We start from the raw sequence: 23,905 nt of genomic DNA on the forward strand, positions 1-23,905 counted from the left end.
ATTTATAGTTAAAGGAATTGGACCTAAGCCAGCGTCCTTTCTAAGAGTGGCAAGCTGATTTCTCCAATCCCAATCTGATGTTCGGGCTAATGTTAACAATCGGAGCCATATGACACATGGTCCCACCTCCATCAGGCATCTGGTCATGGCTTTGAACTTCCATGACCAATAGGTGGTCTGAGCCAAATGAGAATTGCCTTTTTCTCCAAAGGTGTTAAGTCTGCCAGGATGGTCCAGTGTTGCAATGTAAATGAATGCATTGTTCTAATGGAAACCTCCGGGGGGCCAAGATGCCACACATTGTAGGTGGCACTCCGGAGCCTGAGTTCGTTTTAGGGCTTGTGTCACAAGCGTCCCCCCCCCCTTGTCACTGTTGGTGGGGGATATGAAAGAGGCAAAGGGAATGGGCCCAGGACTGAGGCCCTTGTTGCATTGCCAGTAGCCCCTTCCAGCTCTAGGGTTCGGCACCAAGGTCATGTTTGTATGTCTGACTAGGATCAGAAAGGGCTGGCTTCAGGTCCCCAACCTGCTGTGAAGCTTGCTGGGTAACCTTGGGCCAGTCACTCTCCTGAGCCTCACCTACCTCTCAGGGTTGTTGGAAGAATGAAAGAAGAAAGGGAGAAGCATATATACAATTCTGAGCTTGGTGGGATGACATTACTCTGAATAGATGGGCAACTTCTTCCCACTTGGAAGACTCTGCAGCAAGCACAGTATCCTTCTTTTCTCCCCTTAGGAGCACCCGGAAGGAATTCATCATGGCCAAGTACATGGAGCGCAAGTACGTTCACAAAGCTGGCAAAGAGGACCCCTGCCGGCTCCCGGAAGCGATCCGTAGTGGGGATCTCCTGGCGTTGCTCCAGGCCTTTGCAGAGGGTCTTGATCTAACCAGACCTCTCAGCAGCCCTGAAAGCCAGGTGAGGGCAGCAAAATGGGCCATGCAACAAGTGGTGCATGGAATATATAATGTGTCGTATTGCTTCTTCATAGGACTGGTAGGGTTGGCCCAGCAACCCTTGAACTCCGTGTAAAATAAGGTTGTTATACTTTCCTCCTGTACCAAGAGGGCTGCAGACCTGTTTATTTCATCAAGCTAAAAACCTAGATTCCTAGGAAGGTGAATATTTAAATAAATAAACCCATGAGAAAGAATAAACCCATGAGAAAGAAAACAGGTTTCCAGCAGAATATGTTAAGAAGGATACAGGGGAAGTGGGGGATCAAAAACAGATCCTGGAGTTAGTTAAAATGTCAAGAATTAGGGTTGTGAGCATTGCCTTGGCAAATACTGGGAGAATCTGAGGGCGGTGTTTGGTGAGGGGTCGCATTTGAGGAGGATGTGGCATCACTGCTGGGTGACAGTCTAGGCATTTCCACTAATTTCTATGGTAAAGAACATAAAGTCATGGAGAAATTCCTAGAGTATCAGTAGTGACCACTTTCCAGCCATTTTTTCTCCTCCGCTTCTTGGGGGCAGAGGATTGGGGCTGGGGGCCAGGGGTTTACCCCTCACAGGTGGGCAACTGCCAAGCCTACCAAGAACACAGTCATGGCTGGCAATCCTCTTGGTTCTTGGATGTTGATGAGTCTGGGAAAATCCTTGCAAAAGCAATGGACTCTGTATGTCCTTTGTGTGTGTGACTTTATCCACCCTTGAGCTGACTGGACTCATTTTAGTGGCACTGAAGCACAGACAGTTTTGCACACTGATCCCTTTCTTCCCTCATGACAGGAGCAAGGGGAACTGCCCCTGCATCTGGCTGTTCGCTACAGCAGCAAGTCCTCCCTTCCGCTGGTGGATTTCCTTATCCAGAATGGGTAAGATGAAGCTGGGCCTGCTGTGCTTTCTTTTGCCTCCTGATGCACCCACGTTGCACAGAGTTGACCCACGTGGACGAGTATTGTCTGCTTTGGGCTGGAAATGACTCAGAGGCCTTTCTGGATGCCCACTTGATGTCCTTTCAAGTGGAGCTGCCAGGGACTGAATCTGGGACTTTCTGCCAGCAAGGCCAGGCTAAGCTAGGGCCAGCCCCCACTAAACCCTTCTGACATAAATCAGGCTTTTTGCACCTTTGAAGCAGGAATGCTTAATCTATTTATTTTATAAAGATGCTGCACACATACATATGCTAATTCTCTATAAATTATTTCAAGAGTCAGATTGTTCCTGCTCTTTGGGGAAGGGCCTAGCATGGCGTAGTGGTTAAGAGCAGGGGGCTCTAACCCGGAGACCCAGGTTTGATTCCCCACTCCTCCTCCACGTGCAGACAGCTGGATGATCTTGCACTAGTCACAGTTCTTTCGGAGCTGTTCTCTCAGAGTTCTCTCAGTCCCACCTGCCGCACAGGACATCTGTTGTGGAGAGAGGGAGGGAAAGGTGCTTGTAAGCCACTTTGAGAGTCCGTTGCGTAGTGAAAAGGGGAGTATAAAAAACCAGCTCTTCTCTTTTTCTAAGGCAGCCTTTCTCAATGTTTTTACCGTTAAGAAACCTCTGAAACCGTCTTCAGGCTTTGAGGACCCCCAAAAATGGTGTGATTGTCCAGAATATGGTTGGGAGGCATAGCTGTGCACACACCCACCCAAGGCTCCCAGACCTATGTGGGGTTGGGGGGAGGTCAACATGACCATACATGGTCACATCACTCAATAAATGTTTAACAAATTTAAAGAATATATATATAAATAATTAACTCCCATCCATTCAGGAAATCTTTCCAGGACCTTCAAGAAATTCCAGGGTTTCACGAAACTTTAGTTGAGAAAGGCTGTTCTAAGGAGCGTACTGGGGAAGGCAGACAAAGGGGATGCTCTCCTTTTATGGCCATGGGGACTAGAAACTTGAGCTTCTTTTAAAAAACTAAACCAGGTTTTTTCTTTTTGTGAGGTGGGGCTTTTATTGCTTTGTCTTTTGTGCACAGGGGGAATCTGGACGGTCCCACTCCTGACAGGAACACAGCCCTCCATTATGGGGCCCAGTACAACCAGCCCAACTGTCTCAAGCTGCTACTGAAAGCGAAGGCCTCTATTAATGCAGGTAGCGTGCCATTTGTGAGCAGGGCTTAATGATAGCTGTCTACAGGAAGTGCAGAGATCAAGGGGAGGGAACTCTGATGGAGCTCCTCCTTTGAACCTTCGGAATGACTTCCATCCTTGGCGTGTAGGGATGCAGCTTGTGGCAAACAGCCAGCCAGAACCCAAGAGTCCACGGGGGACTTCATGGCACCTTGCTTTCCTTCTGCCCATCCTCTACAGCAGACACAGTCTCCAGCAGAGTGGATATTTGAACCAGGTTTCCCAGATTATAGCCACACTGCCCTTCCTGACACCCTGCACTGCCTTTCTCTTTGGACCTTGTTTCAAAGTGCTTTGCATTCAATGGTGGAACAGAAAGATGTCAATTTGGATCAGATAGCTGATAGTGGGCAAGGTTTCAATAGCTCTTAGTTTCAGTGGATTTCCTTGGAAGCCTGTGTGGAGTGAGGGGTTAGAGTGTTGGGCTAGGATTTGGGTAGGTCTAGGCTCTGCCATGGAAGTTGTATGACCTTGGGCCAGTCGCACATACTCAGCCCAGCCCACCTTGCAACTGGTGAAGATAAAACTGAGGAGAGGAGAAGCATTAAAACCATTTTGGGACCCCACTTTAAGTCATTTTAGATCCCCGTTTCCCCCCCAAGATTTCCTTGATTATGGTTGGTGTGGTACAATAGAAAAAAGAGAACAATTCTGGAAGATTCTAGTTCTAATCATACCTCTTACCTTTAATTTCAGCATTTGCAATCTGGGGTAATGATACTGGCCTTCCTTACAAGGCTGTGGTAAGGAGGAGGAAAGTAACATTAAACAATGACAAACAATGTAACCATTATAGAAATATTAAGTACATTTTCCATGCCCCCCTTCTTGTCTAGTGAATGCAGCGGGTGAGACTCCCTTGGATGTGGCAAGAAGATACAAGCATGCAGAGTGTGCGGATCTGGTAGGTGTGTCTAGTCTGTCTAGAAGTAAAGGGTCCCCATGGGCTAATTTTCTTGCCTTGTGAATTTTTGACAAATTCGTATCCTGGCCTCAGCAAAACCATAGATAAACCCTAGCAAACCATGCTGGCCCATGTGAAGTTGGTGTGGAAGCTCATTTATTTGGCCTCACCAGCATCAACTTGGACCAAGGCAAGTAGCCATGAGAGAGGGAACATTTTCTGTTGTGGCACCTATTTTGGAACACCTTTCCTCCATGGATATTCGTCTGGCACAGAGTCACATAAAACCTTCCTTTTAAACCAGGCTTTCACCTGAGTATGTCTTGTCCTCCAAATGCTGTTCACAATTGCCTTTCCCCTTATAACTCTGAAAGGAAAAAGGACTACAGACTGTGTTGTTCTTTTTTTTAAATCATTTTCACAATAGCCATTACCAGTTGCTTAAATAGATCCTGAAAAAGCCCTTCAGTAGCACTGCAGAGAATATAGCCACCTCAACTGCCGGGAAAGCCAGCTGTGCTGTACTGCACTGTTAGGAAGGAATACAGGGAAGCAACCTGTTGAACAGCCACCAACCAGTCCACAGTAGGAATGCCAGCCTCCGAGTGAGACTTGGGGATCCCCCCAAATGACGGTTCATCTCCAGACTACAGAGATCAGTTCTGGAGAAGCTGGCTGCTTTGGAGGGTGGAGTCTGTGGTGTTGGACTGCACTGAGTTCATTGCTCTCCTCAGGCTCCATCCCCAAATGGACAGGTGTTTCGTAACCTGCAGCTGGCAACCCTATCCCACCATCCCTACTCAGCCATCCTGCTCATCGAGACATTGGCTCCCTGTTTGTGAACAGCAGACAGGACGTGAGCTGGCCCAGCAAGTGTTTGGACATCCCCACAAGGACCCCAGGAGACAAACCAACTGCAGCATTTCCGCCTTGTGTTTTTCTGTTGCAGCTGGTGCAGGCGCAGGAAGGGAAGCTGGCTCCCCAGATCCATGTGGACTATGACTGGGAAGCCCCTCAGGAGTTCTCCTACGATAGCGAAGACGAGCTGGATGAGAAGGTGATGGGGCCAGGCAGCTCAGCATGTTGCTCCTATGCCTCCAGGCCATGCCAGTCCCATCCCCCTGCCCCAATCCTGAATTATTGCTGTCTTCAGCTGACAGCCCTGGTCAAAGGAGTCCCAGAATGCTGGGCCTGAGGCTGCATAAGGAAGACCCTGCTTGGAGGAGAAGAGTTGGTTTTTTATATCCCACTTTTCACTCCCAAAAAGAGTCCCAGAGTGGCTTACCAAACACTTTCCCCTTCCTCTTTGGCAGTGTTGTACAATATGCCCCCCTCTTTCATGATGTCTGTCACCCCTTGGGTTCCACTTAGCATGGCCTGTTTCTGCTTTTGCTCTGTCTTTCTCTTCAGCCTTTATCTTTATTCACAGACTGCCCTTGCTTTCTACTAGGAGTGTGACCTCTTCTTTATGACAGATTGTTCTGGGGCTGTGGCTGAATCTAAATTGTCTCATCAGGGGCCTTTTAATGAAATCACCACCTTGGGTGGAAAGGAGGGATAGAAATGTTTTAAATGAAATAGAAATAAGTAAATCTGAAATAAGTAATAGCTTCATAAAAACACATCACTAAGATGACTATTACCGGTTAGGCCAGGCATCCACTTGAATGGTGCCCTCTAATCTGGAGAGCCAGGTTTGATTCCTCATTCTTCCTCCACGTACAGCCAATTGCCCTATGCCCCCCGCAGGGCTCTGCGCTCTGCGAGTGAGAATCTTCTGGTCGTTCCCGGCCCTAGGGAAACACGCCTAGCCTCGACCAGGGCCAGGGCCTTTTCGGTCCTGGCCCCCACCTGGTGGAATGAGCTCCCGGGTGAGCTGCGGGCCCTGCGGGACCCTTTAACATTCCGCAGGGCCTGCAAGACGGAGCTCTTCCGCCAGGTCTATGGTTGAGGCTGGGGCTGCCGGGGTACGTCGACTGCTCTCCCCCGGGCTTCTTGAACATCATTGACCTCCTTCTCCTCCACCCCCCCTTTTTTTAGGAATGGGGGTAGGAAGGGGATCTTATTATTGTGCTGTCATGTTGTGACATTTTAAAGTCTTTTAATGGGAGTTTTAATGGGTTTTTTAAGACATTGTAACCCGCCTCGAGCCATTTGGGAGTGGCGGGAAATAAATAAATAAATAAATAATAATAATAATAATAATAATAATAATAATAATAATAATAATAATAATAATAATAGGGCCAGTCACAGTTCTCTCAGAGCTCTCTCAGCCCCACCTACCTCACAGGTGGAGAAAGGATGGGCAGGCGATTATAAGCTTTTGAGTCTCCATCAGGTAGTAAAAAGCAGGGTACAAAAAGCCAGCTTCCTCCTCCTCAAATCTGCTCTTTTTGGAAATAGGCTGGATAAGAGCTTGGACTTGGGGGAAATGCAAGCAGAAGACAATTGTGGTGGGTAACTAGAGGGCGTGGAAAGAGTTTGGTTGTCTCCTCTTCCAGGTGAGCCCACTGCAGTGGTCTTTTGGGTCCTCACCGTCCCCAACCACAGGACAGCCCTCCCTCTTGGCTCACAACCAGCGGAGTTGCCCAGGCATGGACATCAGCAACAGGACCTACGAGGCTGTCCTTGTCCCCTCGCGGCCTGATCCACGCAGCTCAAACAGCGAGGAGACCCCTCCACCGCTGCCCGTCAAAAAACCTAGCAGAGCAGGGGTGAAGACAAAACCAGGGCAGAACAGTGTGGGTAAGCAGCACTGAGCAGTGAAAAGAATGACTGCACATTGGGCACATGTTGCATTTGCATAGACTTGTGTGTGTGTATGTTTTTTTTTTAAAGAGAAGCTGTTCGGGGAGGAAACATTTGAGAGCAGGAAAGTGGGAAACCTTGGAGGAGGAATGGGGGCAGAAGTCCTGGGGGAAAACAGACCAGTGGGTTCTCCAGCTCTATCCACTATTGCAGTGGGGGTTTTCTCAGCATCTTCTCCGTGGGACCTTAAATCAGAAAGGCCAAGGGTTGTACCTTCTGCATGCAAAATGTGGGTTTTGTCACTGAGTTATGATCTGTGCTGTAAATAGCCCTGGACTGGACTATCTGGAGGCAGCTCGCGTTCTGCCTGGGTGACAGAACGACCACTCAGTTCAGCTAAGTGCTGTGCCCTCCTCTGGGTCAAGGAGTCGTCCACTGCGGGGCAGCTGCCCACTGAGCTGAGCAATACTTTGAATGCAACACAGTCCTTTGTTGCAAGTTGCATAAAAAAAATGAGAACATCTCCTTTTGCCAGCATTTTGTTCTGGGAAACGAGGGGTACCTGTAAAGCTCTTTATAAAAAATGCAGCTGCTGCAGCTTGTGTTTGAATGAGGACTTTCCTTCCCTTCAGACTCTTCTGAGCCTTTACCTCAACCATCCGATGCCCCAGATGCTCAGAATTTCTCCATTACCAGTGCCCCTGGCGTGCTGGATGGTGGTGTGTTCCGGCATCCTTCTCGTAACTCTGTCGAAGTCAAAGGCACAGCCTACTGGGAAACCCGCTCGGAAATGGAAGGCGGATCCCAGCGAAGAAGGTCGGAGCCAAATCAGATCAGTCCCTCTCCTGGGACCTCCCCTGATCCAGCGACCCCCGTCAAGTTCAGGTGGGGCCTTCAGTTAAATGTCTGAGATTGCAAGGAGGCCGTCTTGTATGTTAACACCGTCTCTGAACAGTTGGTCCAAAGTTATGTCTCCCATTAGGCGTTGACTTTGCCTTCCCTTTCCATTGGTTCTGAACCGGATAATTCAGACAGCAGCTACTGTTATTTCATGTCTATACACTTTGTTTAATTATGCATTTCTGTCCTGCTTTGTGGTTCAAAGGACCCAGCTACACTTTTTGACCTAAAGAATAAGAAATATACAAGTGGGAATCTGCAAGGACTTGCGGGGGGCATCTCATTTCCCTCTTCCCTACTATTTCCTGTCTCCCTTTCCCCAAAGCCCCCATAGCCTCTCCCTTTGTCCTGCTTCCTTTTCTCCTTCGCACCTAACAGTCAGCCTACCTTTAGCTGCCCCTCTAGCTTCAGCTTCCTCCCCAGCAGCCTCTATGTAGGAAAAGAGCTCCCAATATGTATCCTTTGCATTTCAGATTTCCCCCCCCCCTGCAAACCTGGGATGTTGTCTGAGGTTTGTTACCCATTCACAGCTTCAGTCACCTGATTTAAGCATCCTGACATTTGGTTGACTCCACAATTAGAATATACAAGTAGTTGCAAGGCCTTGCAGGATACATCTCATTTCCCCCTCCTCCTCTATTTCCTCTTTCCTCTTCTGAAAGTCCCCCATAGGCTCTCTTCTCCCCCTCTAGGGTTGCCAGCTCCACGATGGGAGATTCTTTGAGATTTAGGGATGGAGCCTTGAAAGGTGAGGTTTGGGGAGGGAAACAATCTCAGAAGGACATAATGGCATAAAGTCCACCCTCCAAAACAGCCATTTTCTCCAAGGGAATTGATCTCTGTCATCTGGAGATTAGTTGTAATTCTGGGTGATCTCCAGCCCCCACCTGGAGGCTGGGAACATTACAGCCCATGGAGGAGATGGCTGCTTTGGAGGGTGGCCTTAAGGCATGATTACACTCGTCTCTTCAAACCTCATTCACCACCCCCCCCCAAATCCCCAAGTATTTCCTAACCTGCAATTGACACTGCTGTCTTCTTTCTATCCAGCAGGCAAACCTACCTTTATCTACCCTTCTGTCTTAAGCTTTCACTCTCCCCTCCCCTTCGCTGGCAGGTACTGACTAGGAAAGCTCTGTCCCAGTTCTGTGGTGCTGGCCACTGGGTTTCGGAGGTGGCACCTCGCTTTCCCCTATATCCCCTTCCCTGTAATATTTTCACTTTTCCTCCTTGAGGGAAACCCCATATCCTCTCCCCTTTCCTTGCCTCATTCTCTCCTTCTCAGCCATCCAGGAAGCTACCTTTTGTCTGCCTCCCTAAACGACTTGTTAGATGTTTACTTTAGTTATGTCCCACTTTGCTCCACAGAAGGGAACAAAGCACCTTACATTATCCCCGTCCCTTCTTTTTTTATCCTCACAATAACCCTCTGAGCTGTGTTAGGCTGAACGTATGTGACTGGTCCCAAATCACTGACTGAGTTTCCATAGCAAGATGGAGATTCAAACCTGGGTCTCCCAGACTCTGCTCTGAAGTTCCAACTGCTATACCACATTGGCTTCCATAGGAAGGCTGCTGTTAAACTTTTGGAAGCTGCTGGGACTAGTTCAGTCATACAAGTCAGATGGTATCAAGTCACCCAGTGGTTGCTTCTAGGCCTGGGTTGCCATCCTCCTGTTGGGACCTGGAGATCACCCTGGACCCCAGATGACAGAAATCTGTCCCCCTGCTGCTTTGAAGAATGGTCCTCATGGTGTTATATTTGGCTGAGGCCTCTTCCCTCCACAAACCCTGCCTTCCTCAGACTCCACCACAAAATCTCCAGGAATTTCCCTACCTGGAACTGGCAACCCTAGTTTGGTCTGACCACAATGACCTTGCCCTTTTACAGACAGAAACCCAGCCTGGAATAGTGTTGTTACCTAGCAACAGCCATTGAGGAAATCTGTTGCTTAAAGCTACAGGCAGTCTTTTTATCATTATTGGGTTTTTAACACTCCCCCATGTATTTTTAGATAGTGTTTTTATGCAAACCTAGAGCCTTTTACCGGTTTGTAGAAAGATCTTCCTTGCTTGTTTACAGCTCCATTCACTGGATTTAAGTATGCTCAGAACCGGCCTACATTGCTCTTAGACTATAAGATAATTTGATCTCACTGTGCTACCAGCTGCCAGCCCAGGCTGAATGCCAAGTCCAGAAGCCCTTTGGCTTCTGCCTGTGTTCATGCATACGCTAAATACCTGCAACACACGAAGTAACTGCAATTAAGGAGGAACATACACTTGACTTAGATCTCATTCAACTGGCACACAGATGTTCTCAGAGTTCCTCCCCAGACCACCAAGCTTAGTGGTGCTGCTCTCATCCAGGTCAGGAGAAGACCGCTGTGCTGTTGTGCAGTTGAAGAAGGACTCTCCTACTGCTGCGATAGCTTCTAAGCCATTCTGCTCTCTCGTCCTCTGCAGCTCAGAGTGCACCCGATCCTACCGGCGCATCAGTAGTGGCTCAATGGGCAAATCGTCTGGCACTCCTCTTTCTCCACAGAGCTTGGGCAGCCCAGAAGAACTGCCATCCTTCAAGGCTCCAACAGTAGCACAAACTCCTCCTCCAGTTCCAATGCCCAGAAGGTTTGCTCCAGTGAGTTTTCTGAGATGTCCTGTAGCATTTTGAACATGCATTTGGGGGTCTTCATTGAACTCCTCGTGTGTCAGTGTGGTCTTCTGTTGCCAGCAAGTAGGCAACATGGATCAGGTACAAGCATAGGCAGCTCCCAGCTTCATGGTTGCTTGTAACTCTGCCTCCTTAGCCAGGGAATTAATGTTCTTCATAGAACTGGTGGTGACAGTAGTTTTGTCTTCTGCAGGCCAAAGGACGGCTAAAGAGGGCAATGGCTTTGGCTGACTGCAAAGGAGACAAGGCTCGAGAGCTGACTTTCTCCAAGGGGGAAGTGATTGTGGTCACGCGAGAAGAGAATGAGCAGAATTGGGTAAGCACAGGGTCAGGCAGATCGCTTCCTCTTCCAGTCCTCCCAATAACCAACACCAGTCCTCAGACATAAGCAATCTTCCACACCCACCTCTGTGAAAACAAGCCACATGCCTTCGCTACCTTCATGGGCCTCAGGAGAGACCTGGGATCTTGATGTTGGTATTCCCTCACTGGTGGCCATGAGTCTTCCAGATAAACAAAATTAGAATCTTGCAGCAGGTTCCCACTGTGGGCAGGGGAGAATTGACCATTAAAGCTTCTAGGGAATGTCCAAGTGGGCTGCAAACTGGCATGCAAGATGGGCTGGTGCAAACCACCATGGTGAGCCAGCCAGCAGTCCCAACCCTGGTCAAAGAGGACAGGCAGAAGCTGTGGTTAGCCTACTCCTTCCCTCCCCATCTCCATCAGAGGACTGGACCAGAGGATAAGCAGATTATAAAAAACCAGCTCTTCTTAATGCTGTTACCTTTACCATTTTAACATCTCCCACTTTTATTAACTGCTCTGCTTTATCAGTGATTTCAAATAGTGCTAATGCCACTGTTAGTAACTTTATCACTTCCTGAAGAACCAATTTTTGTGTTTTAAGATTTCAGCTTTACTGACTGAAATCTTGTGTAGGTTCTGATCAGGAAGTAAGATCTGGCATATCGATGTATTTATAATGCTTCAATCTTACTGTAGCATCGTGGGGTCTCCCACCCAGGCACTGATCAGATCAGCTCCTAGACAGCTTCAGCAAGGGTGCTGTGTTGTGAGCCCTTCAATTGTATTTTGAGTCTTGGGCATTATGATGTCCTTCTCACAATCCATTTAATCTGGCAATCCTGTTTTTTTCTTTCTGTTATAATGGAAATTTAGGAAGATCCTCCAGGTTCCCCAGGGAACTGATCACAGCCATTGGTGGAGTAATTTGACAGGCTTATTTAAATAGAGATCCACCCCCTGCAACAATTCTAATAGCCATTTTAACAACCACAACTACACAGCTGCTTCTTCCCAGACACCATTAGGTCTTAACTGTTACCATCATTCATAACTTTTTATACTATACCTTCATAAATTTCCTGTTAGATAGGTTAGGTAAGAGAAAATGGCTAGCTCAGGATCATCCACAAAGCTTTATGGCTTGCTTCCTCAGTCCCAGTCTGGCCCACTAACCACTGCACCACTCCCAAACCTCTATGTGCGATACTATTGTCTCTCATTTTGTTCTGCTTTTAATCTGGCTGACATTTTGCTTGTTCTTTCAGGTGGGTTTCATTGAAGGTGATGGGACACGAACTGGTGTTTTCCCATCTAGCTTTGTCCACCCATTGCAAGATTGATGGGACTTGTGTCCTTCCTGCCCCGTGCCTCACCTGGAGAAATGGACCGATATGAGCCACTTGGGGATGTCCACTGGCCTAGTGCCGTACCCACCTTCCTTGGCTGCTGACTGTTCTCTGTGCAATGTCATTTGTTTGTTCCATGATGATGTCACTGGGAAGAAGTCCTTGGGTCTGCCTTGCTGTTCTTTGAGCTGGACCAGGAAGCTGATGGATGATGGACCACAAATGATCAACGGATGGGAGATGTTGCCTCTATCAACATGATTGATGACTTGCTATTTGTTTCCCTAAATTAGAAGTAGTGAGGTAGTATTGTTTAGTCTGGAGGCAGAGGCCCCTCTACACAAAGCCATACGTCCTCCTTTGTCAGATATCTCAACCTACAGCACAAGAATAAGCACTTCTTGGTATCCCGTGCAGAGTCAAATCTCTGAACCTGGCTGTCATTTGTAGCCCAGTGTGCATATACACTCTAGACCCTTGATCTCTGTGTTGCAGGAGAAAGTTGGTTATGGTGAGGATACTGGACTGAAGGTTTGCCTTCTAGCTATGATAATCCCTGATTAATTTGTAGAGAATCTCAGATTTTGCAGAGGGCAGCCCCATAGGATCCACTTGCTCCACTGCTATTCTTACTCCAGCCTTTGGGGGTTCTGTTTCTAAAGCAGAAGAGGTCAGTTGGGAAGGGTCTTCCACAAGAGTTCGGCACATATGCACCTTTACCTCTCCTGAATAGGGGTATGAACAGGAATTTTAAAAAAATAATCTCGAGTTGCTGGGGCCATTTTTTAAAATGAATTCCTTATATTCATGTAGGATGTAGCTGGTTTAGGGTTCAAATCCATGTAGTTTTCAAATTACGATCCTTTGGGGCCATGACTTTCAATGGGGAATCTATGGAAGGGTCTGGAACAGCTGTTTAGAATGATGATGGCATCAAACCTGCACAGAAAATCAAAAGAATCCCCAAATTTCAAGTGAATTGGACCAAGGGGTTTGATTTTACAACTCCGTTCCCTGACAGCTTCCTCTTTGTGAACGTAGAGTTCTCTCCAGTAGTCCCTATGGGTGGGTGCAGGGCCGGTTTATCCATGTAGCTTGTGCTGTGGGCCCTTTGCTTCCAGCCCCCCTCCCCCCATGGATCAAGGCCATGGCCTTTCTCCTTCCCCCTTTCTCCTCTTTAATGGCACTTGAAGTAACAGCGCTTTCCACCATGGGGGGGCTCCTCTGCTCCCAGTCTGGCTGCTAGGGCCAAATCCTTAAACCATTCCTGCATGGGAAAAAAATGTTGCCAGCCACTGCTGCTTGTTATAATCTATTCTGTTTCCTTTCACAAAGTGAGAAAGGAAGTGTATGCGTGTGGTTCAAGTCACTGTTTTTCAAACAAGTGTCTCTAAAATTGCAGCAGAATTAATGCCGCCTGTCCACTACCCTTCTCCCCAAGATTCAAGATTGGACCAAGGGGCCCAAATTCTATTGCCCCTCCCCCAACAAAGTGCTCCCAGGAAAGCTACTGGGAGAGAAAAAGGGAGTCTGTCCCCACGAAGGGCAAAGTAAAGAATAGCAGCACTCTGATCGGCTGGGGTACTTCTGTGTTCCTCCCTTGCTAGAATCCACTTGAAAGAGAAAAATATAATTTCTTGGGTAATCAATAGAATAAAAGAAAAACATGAGCACATGATGTACCCGGCACCCAAGGTAAAAAGTGCACATGAGTCGTTCAGGTGAGGGGATTTTGTAATCCTTAAGAAATCCTGGATTTATATTCCTATTCCTGGAAGTCACCCAAGCCTACAATTTCTATATATATCTTTGGCTTGGGAATTTTGCGGCATACATCCCTACTCTGTGGAGTGGAGATCAACTGAGGATGGTGCCACTTGGCTAGCAACTATGGTGGCACCACTGCACCACTGCCCAATCTGTGTAGTTTTGCAACTGTATTTAAAATTATTGTTGAGGTTAAGTGATTAAGATTGGTGGCCTCTAATCTGGAGAACTTATTTGATTCCCCACTCTACCACATGCAGCCAGCTTGGGACAGTCACAGTTCTCTCAGAGCTCTCCCAGCCCCACCTATATCACAGAGTGCCTGTTTTGGGGAGAGGAAGGGTAGGCGATTGTATGTTTGAGACTCCTCCAGGTAGTAAAAAGTGGGGTACAAAAAAAACAGCTTCTCTTCTTAAAACTATGAAAAAGGCAGAAGACCCACCTGAAGAGAGGGAAAGTGTACAGTTTTTTTTTTCCTGTATTGGCATTGCTCTAGCTGGTCTGCACGTCTAACTGACCCAGGCTCCTGCTGTGGGTGGAAAACTCTACGAAGTTCTTTAGATAATACACCTGCCTTCCCCTTCAGAATTGCCAGTCTGGTTTAACCTGTTTTAAACAGAAGCAATTTCCTCAGACTTGCTTTGCTTCCTTTTCCCTGTGTGCAAAAAGCTCCAGCCTGGCCTTGAATTGTTTGCTGCCTTTTGGGGCAAGCCCTTAGAAGGTTCTTTGCAAGACGTGGAGGATGAGGAATAATGATGTGCAGTAGCCAGTTGAAACACTGCGGACTCCTGAACAGAATCCAAGAAGACCTCAGGTGCAGTGAGGCTGCATCTTTTCAATCCTTTCTCTCTGCCCTCCCGATCCCCAGTAGCTTGCACAACCAGAGCCAAATTATTTTTCTTGGCTGCCATCTGAAGGAGGAGGGTATGGCTTTCAATGTTGTATATTCCAGGTTGCCTGGCAGAAGACCAGGTTTATAAAGGCTGCATGCTAGCTTGAGAATCACCCACCCAATGAACTTAAATTTCCCAGTTAATCAACCTAGACAGCCCCTTCTTCCTAGAGCAGTTAGATTTCCCTAAACTTGACATAAGATATCTGGCAACAACAGTACTTGTGGCTTTTACTACAAATCATGTTTTTTGGGGGGAGATTTTTATACTCTGCATAGCATGTCTGTGGAACTCATTGACACAAGGTTGGTAAAGATCAGGAGTTCACATCTGGTCGGGTGATTAATGGAGAATAAATGGGATGGCTGCAAAATTACTTTTCATACTCAAATATCTTGAAGCCTGAAACCACTGTTGTCTGTAATTGATGCATGACAGAATCTGTCTTCTGGTAATAAATGTGACATTACTACATACTTCAGATCTTTTTGTTGAAGCCCAGTTTTCTAATCCTCATGGGTTTAGAGAAACCAGAGCAAGGAAGTCTTAGGCGGGTCTTCAGCACAAATGACAACAATTCTTGCCTTCAGCTCTTTTGCTCTTTGTTAAAATATTATGAATGACATAGAAACTCCCAATTGCATTGCCAGAATTTCAAAAGAGGTGGATATTTTATTGCACATGCAAAAATATGGCTTTCTCTGGTTTCCTGTTCTATTATAGTTAAAAACAAACAAACAGATTTTGACTCAAAAGCTGGCAAGTTCTACCTTATGTCAACTGCAAAAAATAATCAAGTTGCATACATCAATAGGATTCAGAAGTATGGGAGTGTGTATAATGAGGGGACTCTGACGGGAAAGCTCCCATTTAAGCTCAGGACTTGTGTGACGATTAGTACGACTCGAGAAACATTTGCGAAAGGACTGAAAGTGTGGTTGATGAGCGCCTCATTCCATTAAATCTTCATCTAGACATGTTTCAATGGTTAATAGTATTGTACATTGTAAACATAATTCATGGTAATGATTTAATTAATGGCAAACTTCTTTAATCTCCTTATTCTGTGATGACAAATGTTATGTTTTAGTAAGAGGCTGGCAAAGTGGCATCCACAATGATATCTGTGGCTCATGCACATCCTTGAAAGAATGGATATCCTATTAGGTTGTATTTTTCTTCTTTCAAAAATAGGCATCTTCCCGTTTAGGGCTTGTTCACAGCAATCATATTTCACTCCTTTGGCTCCATACGTGTAACCTTTCTCAGTTGTTCAAGATTTCTGGTGGAAGAATGGAAGATTCAAAGGGCCTTGGCTTTGTGGGTAGAGCACTTTGCTTTGCATACAAACCATCTTACATAGGGATTAGGACGTGCTCCCTATTTAGTTTAGTTTTATTTATATTTGAGTCAGTAGGATCAGTTTTCTGGTTTACACAGCTGGTGTTTATAGAACTGAATCTTCTTGGTATACTTTTTATACATGATTTTGACAGTATTTACACATAAAGGTTTGGATTGCATTGAAATTTACCATGTGAGGTAGGATTTCTATACATGGTATGCAACTTTCTCTTCCTTCATGCAACCAATTTTGCAGGGGTCTGCTAGGTATAGGATGAGAAAGTTGGCAAAAATTGCCCCTCTTTCATATGTGGGTCTATTCAGTTCATAATGTGCATCTAAGTATATTTAGAATATTTCTGTGCCACCACTCAGTTCTGCTTGAGGCAACTTATACATCAAATAATATGGCAATATAAAAGAAGTTGTTGGACACAAACAGCATAAAAATGATCAATAAATAGACTGGAAACAGACTGTTTTTTAAAAAATGTGTATGTATATCAAAAGGTGTACTAAAGCACAATTGAAAAATTAGTGCACTGTATGAGAAGTTCAGTGGAAAAGAACAGAAAATAGCAACATAAGGAAGACTCATGAGTTTGATTCATATAAGAGAGAAGCAAAGTCAAAACTCTGCTTACATTGATGGTGACTGACCAGGAAAAAAAACCTTTTTGTTGTTTGTAGTGATGGATAGCTTGACAAAAACCTCAATTCAAATTGCACTGAAAAAAGTGAATTCTATGCTTAGGTTTATTAGGGAAGAGATTGAATGCAGAATGGGTCAGTATTGTAATGTCCTTGGCTGCACCCTAGATCAGGGGTGGCCAAACTGTGGCTCTCCAGATGTCCACAGACTACAATGTCAGCATGCCACAGAGCCTCAAGGTCATTGTAGCCCATGGGAAACCTGGAGAGCTGCAGTTTGGCCACCTCTGCCATAGATCTATATGCTTTAAGAATTCTCTATTGTGCTGGTACCTAGTGCTATAGCTCTTTTGTGTATGGGGGGGGCTGTCAGGTCACCAATGACATGCGCCAAACAGGTGGTTTGCCATTGCTGGATTCTGTGTAGCTGCCTTCCTTGATGGTCTTCCATCCTGACCAAGGCTGAACCTGTTTAGCTTCTGAGATTTGACAAGATTGGGCTAACCTAAGTTAACCAGGACAGAGCTATAGCTCTACAGCAATTACCAATTAAAACAACATAGTCCTCAAAGAAGTTCTCCAGTAGTGTACCAGGGGGGAAATGCAGAAAACAATTAACAGCCAATGGGACAAAGTATGCAGAAAAGCTCCATTGCCCTCGTGAATGCTTCTACGTCTGCAATGGCAATGCCACAAAGAAGGAACAGAGCCAGAGAGATTTTGTCTGGCATCTCTCTGATCAGGAAATGGGAGATTGTTGCAGGCAGCTTTGGGACCAGATCCCATTTCCCAAGGGAAGGAGCAGTGTCCTTTTTCTGCCAGAGCTGAGAGGTGTAGAGAAAACACCATCTGGGTGTGATCTCCCGCTAGAAAACTGGTGGATCACCCAGATGTCCCTGCTCTGCAGCGGTCTCACACTTCCTGACGATGAGGGCCCATTAATTTTATTTTATAAAATCTGCCCTGTCTTTCTGCCCTCACAAGGGCCTCTAAGGCAACTAGTAAAACATATATAATAAAATCACATTGTAAACACCAATATGTCTTTAAAACTACTTACCAAAACACCAAAACATTTAAAATTTGACCAGGCAGGAGGACTCGAGGAAATGCCAAACAAAGCAAAAACCCACTGGGAAAAGATGGCAACGGAAGGGGACAGTTGAGTCTCCCTTGAAAGAGAGTTCCAGAATTTTGGTTTGTAAAAGCATAGAGAGTCCTTTAGGCATGTTGGCCACAAAACCAGATAGGGCTTTGAGGGTCAAGACCAGCCCCTTGAATATTGCCGGGAAATAATCTAGGAGTTAGTATAGATGGATCAAGACTGGAGTGACATGGTCCCCCAACATCCTGCCTACAGCATTCTACACCAATGGACATTTCCAAATGCTTCCGAAGGGCAGCCCTAAGCAGTATGTCTTGTAGTAGTCTAGTCTAAATGTAGTAAGAGTGTGTACCACAATGGCCAGAACTTTTCTGCCCAGGAAAGGCTGCAGCTGGCTAACCAGTTGAAGATAGTAAAAGGCACTTCTGGTCACAGCTACCACCTGCTAATCCAGCAGTAGGCCTGTATCTAAGAGTAACTCCAGACTCCAAAGGGGTGATATCTAAAGTCCCAGAAAAGACCTTTCATCAGTGGCACTTCTTTTGTCAGGTTTAAGCTTTAGTGTATTAGTTTATAGCTATTCCAAAACTGCCTAAAATTCAGCCTCCCTGGGACCAGGCAGAAGTGTGACAAAGAACTGTGTGTATTCCGCACATTTGGGCCAACCCAGACCAAGTTTCTACATGGCCTCACTCAGTGATTTCATCTCTAGATGATAAAAACCACGGGATTTTGTGGGTTTCCTTGGGCCAGAGCAGCAGTCCCCTAACACTACTTCCAAGCAGGACTCGAACCACTGCAGAAGAATGCCTCCCAATCCCAACCCAGAAACATGGCCCAGAAAGATCATGACTGATGGTATCAAAACCTTCCAAGAGATCCAGGAGAATCATTCAAGAATGCTTTACATTGTCCAGTTCAATCACCTTGCTCAGGAATGGAACATTCGAAGCTGGTTGATAGTTACTGAGATCTCTGGCTCCGTGGTAGTCTTCTTTAGAAGAGAATGCCCCACAGCCTGTTCCAAGTGCATGCACAGCATTTCTCCACCACCAAAAGAACGGCTGAGATCTCCATGGAAAAGACGGCCCCTCCTCTCCACCTGTCCTGATTGGGTTAAGATGCTTGATTACAACTGTTGCTATTTCACAGTGGCCTTTGCCTACCCCAGAAACAATGCACCCCCATCCCCATCTTTTACCCTTTTGCCCCATCTTTTACCCTTTCTTTACAGTCTTCCAGAAATCTGGGAGGAAACACAGTGTATTACAGGATGCTTAGTGAATGGATTCTCATGTCAGAAAATCTAATCATCTATTTTTTTGCTGCTGATTTTATGGTTCATCTGAAAAGCTTTTGGGGATTTAAAACAAAACAAACTGTTGCCATCTTCAACTGCTGAGCAGTTGCTGATTTTAGTTTTCAAAGTTTTTTTCAACTATGTCAAATGCTAATCTGAGTTGCCTTAATACTTTCTTTAGTCTATGTGCGTATACCTGCTTCCAATCCCACCATTGCAATAAAACCTAATAAGCAGTCATAAAACCATTGATGCAAAGTGTCAAGATCCCACCGGAGCCCAAAAACCGCATCAACGTTGCAATAAAAGACAGAGTTGCACCCTTCTGAATCCATGGATTTAGAAGACTTTAAGTTGTAAACTACCTAGGACTGCATGACAAGGAGCCTAAAATGGTAGCCACAGCACAGGACAGCCCCCAGGCTAGGAGCAGACCACCAAAGCAGCTAGGTGTGCCGACAGATTTTCCCGAAACAAATGAATTCACCTCCTTTCCGGTCATCCCATGCGGGGAAATATTCTCCCGTTCCTGAAAGTCCCAAGTCTCTGGATTCCACCATCCCTCCACCTGCTCACCATCTCAGGAACTGCCGCACGCACCAGCTCCTCCCTCCCTCCTCTCTGAAATCTTTCCACCACTTAATCTTTCTATATTTAGCCCATCCCCCCAGTGCTATTTTGACTGCATGGCCGTCTTTCAGAAGTGCTGCGGTTGCCACTCCCCCTTTCTGCTTTCCCTTCTGGGTGGGTTTTTTTTTTTTTTTTTTTGCATTCTCTCCTCTCCTCTCCACTCTCCCCCCCCTTTTTTTTCTTCTTCTATGAGCTGGTCTCTGTTTCAGTCTTCTGGACGTGGATTTGGGGGGAGTGGATTACCTTTGCAAAGCAGCGGGAGCCATGGGGCAGGCGGAGGAACTGCTCAGAATGGGGAGAAAGTTAGAGAAGATGGTCTCTCGGAAGAACATGGTAAGCAAAATATATATGTTGTTGTTGTTGTTGTTGTTGTTTGGCTCGGGTCTTCTCCAGAGAATAATCCCTCAGCCTCAGGAAGAGACTACTGCTGCAAAAAGTCGACAGTGGGTAAAAGTTGCCATTCCTGTAACTTTAACCAGCTACAGCACTTCCTATTTTCTGAGTTTGCAAACTTTTGCAATCGCCTCAGCACAGTGAATTGGACTTTTTGGCACCTTGTGGCCGCTCGGCTTCCTTTCGGGTGATCGTTTCTGGGTCCGAGGATCCTGAGCATTGCAATGTTACTATCCCTGGGGGTGCTTTTTTGGGGGGGGGGTAGTTTGTTGTGGTTGCATCGAAAGGCACTCCCTTCCATCTGGGGGTGTTTCATTTCCCCCATTCTGTCCTCCTCCCACGCTTTCTTTCCAAGCCTGCTCCTGCTTCCCCTCACTGTGATCTGTCACTCCAAGGATTTGAGGAGGGGGCATGCAGATAAAACAGGTGTTTGGCAAGAGACTAACCGTGTACATTTAATCATCGGTCAGATGCCTCACTGCATGGGTTGGGGAGAGCTGAAAAAATATTGTGTGCAGAATGGGGTTGGGGGACATGGAAATGGGACCTAGCATGTTCCTGTCTCTAGTTCCTTTTCCTCCCGCCTTTCCTTCAAGAACCTCAGAGGGTTGTGTGTGATCCTCTCTTCTTCATTTTATCTTTACAACAATCCTGCACGATAGGGTAGTTAGAACAAGAAGTAGCGCTAACTTTTCACTACCTGAAGGAGTCTCAAAGTGGCTTACAAATACTTTTCCCTTCCTCTCCCCACAACAGACACCCTGTGAGGCAGGTGGAGCTGAGAGAGCTCTGAGAGAACTGCTCTGCAAGAACAGTTCTAAGAGAACTGTGACTAGACCAAGGTCACCCAGTTGGAGGTGTGGGGAATTACATCTGATTCTCCAGATTAGAGTCTACCACTCTAACCACTACTCCACACAGATTCAGAATTCAGAAAACCTTTATTGGCACAAGCAGAATCATCAAGCAAGAGCTATTAAACTTTTAAACAGGAGCAACTTCCATAAAAGAGAGGTTAACTCTTAGCATAACTGACAAAACCTTGGCTACTTTTGCAGTAAATACTGCATCCTTTTTGCTTAATTTGACTTTTATCCAATGTATTTTCTCTGCACACAGACACAAATCAATTTCTTCAGGCATCCAACTAAGGGATAGTGATACTGTGCAAATCTAGGACATCCCAGGAGTACATGGAATAATATATCTGGAGCTTTACACTCATGAAAACAAACTCTCTCCAAAGAATGAATCCACCGAAATCACCGCACTGGCTAGGCTGAGACAGGCCCAGGTTCACCCAGTGAACTTCAGGGCAGAATGAAGATTTGAACTGGGAAGGGCAGCAAGTGCCCACCATTTAGAGCCTTCACATATGTATGTATATGACAGAGTGTTTAAGGGAGGTGTTGCCAAGCTTCTTTTCCCAGCAGCACCCTCAGAAGTCAGGCTGCAAGTTGCTTGCCAAGCCTCCATGCATGTTCGGGGAATTGCACTTCCCTCTCTGGGAACAGGATCTCCAGCCCCTCGCCCAGGGTCACTTGCATCCTGAAGTGGTTCTACAGACGATATTACAGACATGCTTGGCCTGTTGGCTTCATTTTCCCCAACCAGCGTAGCTTAGTGTTTAGCATGTCACACGAGGATTGCTAGAAGCTTGCTAGAGGACCCTGGGCTGGGCTTACACACTCAACCTAACCTTCCTTACAGGGCTGTTGTGTGGAGAATGGTTCCCTATTGGGTGTGAAAGGCAGGATTTAAATGAATCATAGAAGCATAGAATCATAGAGTTGGAAGGGGCCATACAGGCCATCTAGTCCAATCCCCTGCTCAACGCAGGATCAGCCCAAAGCATCCTAAAGCATCCAAGAAAAGTGTGTATTTATTTTATTTATTTATTTATCATACTTATATACCGCCCTCCCCGGAGGCTCCTTTGCTTGAAGACTGCCAGTGAGGGGGAGCTCACCACCTCCTTAGGCAGCCTATTCCACTGCTGAACTACTCTGACTGTGAAAAAAAATTTCCTGATAAAGTATACAAAGTTCAGAAATGAAGTATACAAAGTTCAGTCTTCCTTTTCAGGTTGAGGATCTGGTCTTTCCATTCCTGTAATTGAGCTGAGTCCAACTGTGCCCTGAGGGGAGAGACTGGAGTTAATGTTTTACTCCTTTTCAAACTTTGCTCTCATGGAAAGAGCCTATAAATAAACCCTCCTTGCCTTCAGATAACTACCTTGCCTTCAACCCTTCGAAATCAGAGTTTGCAGTTCTGGGAAGGGCCTGCTGCTATTGTACCTTTGCAGGTGGCGTGCAAGCAGATCTCCTTGCTTTGGGACAATTGAGCAGGAAGAACTTGTTCCCAAAGGAAGTCCAGATTCCCATTTGTCCCAGCATCGGCCTACATGAAGCATGTTTGTTGCTGTCAGTCAGCCAAAAGTTGATGGTTTGTAGCTAATGACCATCACAGTTGAGCAGGTAAAACATACAAATGAAACATGGACAAAGGACAGCAAACATCAAGGCTATAATGCTATAAAAACATGTAAAGGTTTGTTAAAACAAATTAGCATCTTTTTTGAGTACAGGTGAAGCAGTCTCAACTATGAAATGCAACTCAAGTCCCAGTTTTTTAGCTGCCAGGGCAAACTGCAACTTTAAAAGGACATGTGAATCAGAAAGGAGGGGGGATAGGTTTTCTACCCTGGAGGAGGAGAAAACCAGGCCTTTCAAATGTTTGCCAATGAATTGGTTTCTGAGCTCTGTATACAAAGGACAGAACAAAAAGTAGTGTGATTGGTCTTGGGGCTTGAGGCTCCAGAAATACAAAAATGGGCAGCAATTGGCATTTTTATATAGTGGCCATCTAGAAGGGCTGCAGGCATAATTTGAAAACTCAAGGCTAGGAAAGGTGATGTTTTTTTTGCCAAAAAAGATGTTTGGCTGTGATCCCTCTTGAATAACTTGAACCAGTGAAAAAGAAATCTGGAACAAAGAATAGTACTTCTGTCTGTGCCAGCATCAGTCACCCCAAAAATCATCCAATGAAGAGGCTGTTGTTGAAGCCAACAACGCAAATGTAGCTGGGCAATGTAGGGATGTGCAAGAACACTCTGATATTTTTCACTACGTGTCTTTTGGGTCTGAAAAAAATTGGTATTTCCAAAACATCCCAGATTCCTGGTATGGAAGACTGGTATGGTATTTGGATCCAGGATTTTTTTAGAACTCCTAGACTTTGCTCCAGGGTGGGCAGGTGGGCAAGGCAGGGGTGCACTTTGGACAGCCGCTTTGGTTCTGCTCCCCTATAGGATTTTGTGCTTTGGACCACATTCAGTCAATTTGTCTCTGAAACAGACATTTTTCGACTGAAATGGTCTGAAGTGTGCCTGCCTATATGGGAGCTCTCAACTCCTGCCACTCCCATCAATCCTGAGGTGGCACAGAGCTCTCAGCTCCTGCATCCCAGCTGATCCTGGGCTGGCTCCTCTTGCAGCTCAATTTAAGGAGAACTGCAAGAGGAGCCAGCTCCAGCAGATCTTCAGTTTAGCTGAATATTGGCTTTATTCGGGCTCAGCTATACCATTTGTTGATCAGATTCTCTGATCTGTATTCAGCTTACTTTTTGGAGGGGAGCTCTGTTTATGTCGAATGCACACCTGTAGCGCGATGCTCCCCCCCAGGAGATGGAGAGATTTCATTGCTTTTTCCAGAATCTAAATAAAGCCAGGTGCAAATGGACTTTAGTAGAAAGTAGCCCAAGTTCAGCCATCAGCAGAACTTCTGGAGTACCATAAGGCAAGCCTAGGATCCTCTCTATAAAGAGAATTTGGATTGGTTCTGGAATGATTCTGTTCATTCCAACCCCAGATC

General features: G+C 46.1%; 2 protein-coding genes across 4 annotated transcripts in view; both read left to right on the plus strand.

Moving 5' to 3' along the window:
* Positions 1-15,091, plus strand: part of ASAP3 (ArfGAP with SH3 domain, ankyrin repeat and PH domain 3) — a 61,359-nt gene extending 46,268 nt beyond the window's left edge. For both annotated transcript variants that reach the window (XM_077337802.1, XM_077337803.1), the window contains exons 17-26: positions 737-917; positions 1,733-1,818; positions 2,919-3,034; positions 3,909-3,976; positions 4,926-5,033; positions 6,481-6,724; positions 7,360-7,612; positions 10,094-10,265; positions 10,492-10,614; positions 11,870-15,091. In XM_077337802.1, coding sequence (XP_077193917.1) covers positions 737-917; positions 1,733-1,818; positions 2,919-3,034; positions 3,909-3,976; positions 4,926-5,033; positions 6,481-6,724; positions 7,360-7,612; positions 10,094-10,265; positions 10,492-10,614; positions 11,870-11,944 — 1,426 coding nt within the window. In that variant the 3' untranslated portion in view covers positions 11,945-15,091. The remainder of the gene's footprint in view (positions 1-736; positions 918-1,732; positions 1,819-2,918; positions 3,035-3,908; positions 3,977-4,925; positions 5,034-6,480; positions 6,725-7,359; positions 7,613-10,093; positions 10,266-10,491; positions 10,615-11,869) is intronic.
* Positions 15,092-19,752: 4,661 nt separating this feature from the next.
* TCEA3 (transcription elongation factor A3) overlaps positions 19,753-23,905 on the plus strand; it is a 29,473-nt gene continuing 25,320 nt past the window's right edge. For both annotated transcript variants that reach the window (XM_077337804.1, XM_077337805.1), the window contains exon 1: positions 19,753-19,973. In XM_077337804.1, the coding sequence (XP_077193919.1) occupies positions 19,905-19,973 (69 nt within the window). In that variant the 5' untranslated portion in view covers positions 19,753-19,904. The remainder of the gene's footprint in view (positions 19,974-23,905) is intronic.

The sequence above is a fragment of the Paroedura picta genome, chromosome 5 (genome assembly GCF_049243985.1).
Source record: "Paroedura picta isolate Pp20150507F chromosome 5, Ppicta_v3.0, whole genome shotgun sequence".
In the NCBI taxonomy this organism is placed as follows: Eukaryota; Metazoa; Chordata; class Lepidosauria; order Squamata; family Gekkonidae; genus Paroedura; species Paroedura picta.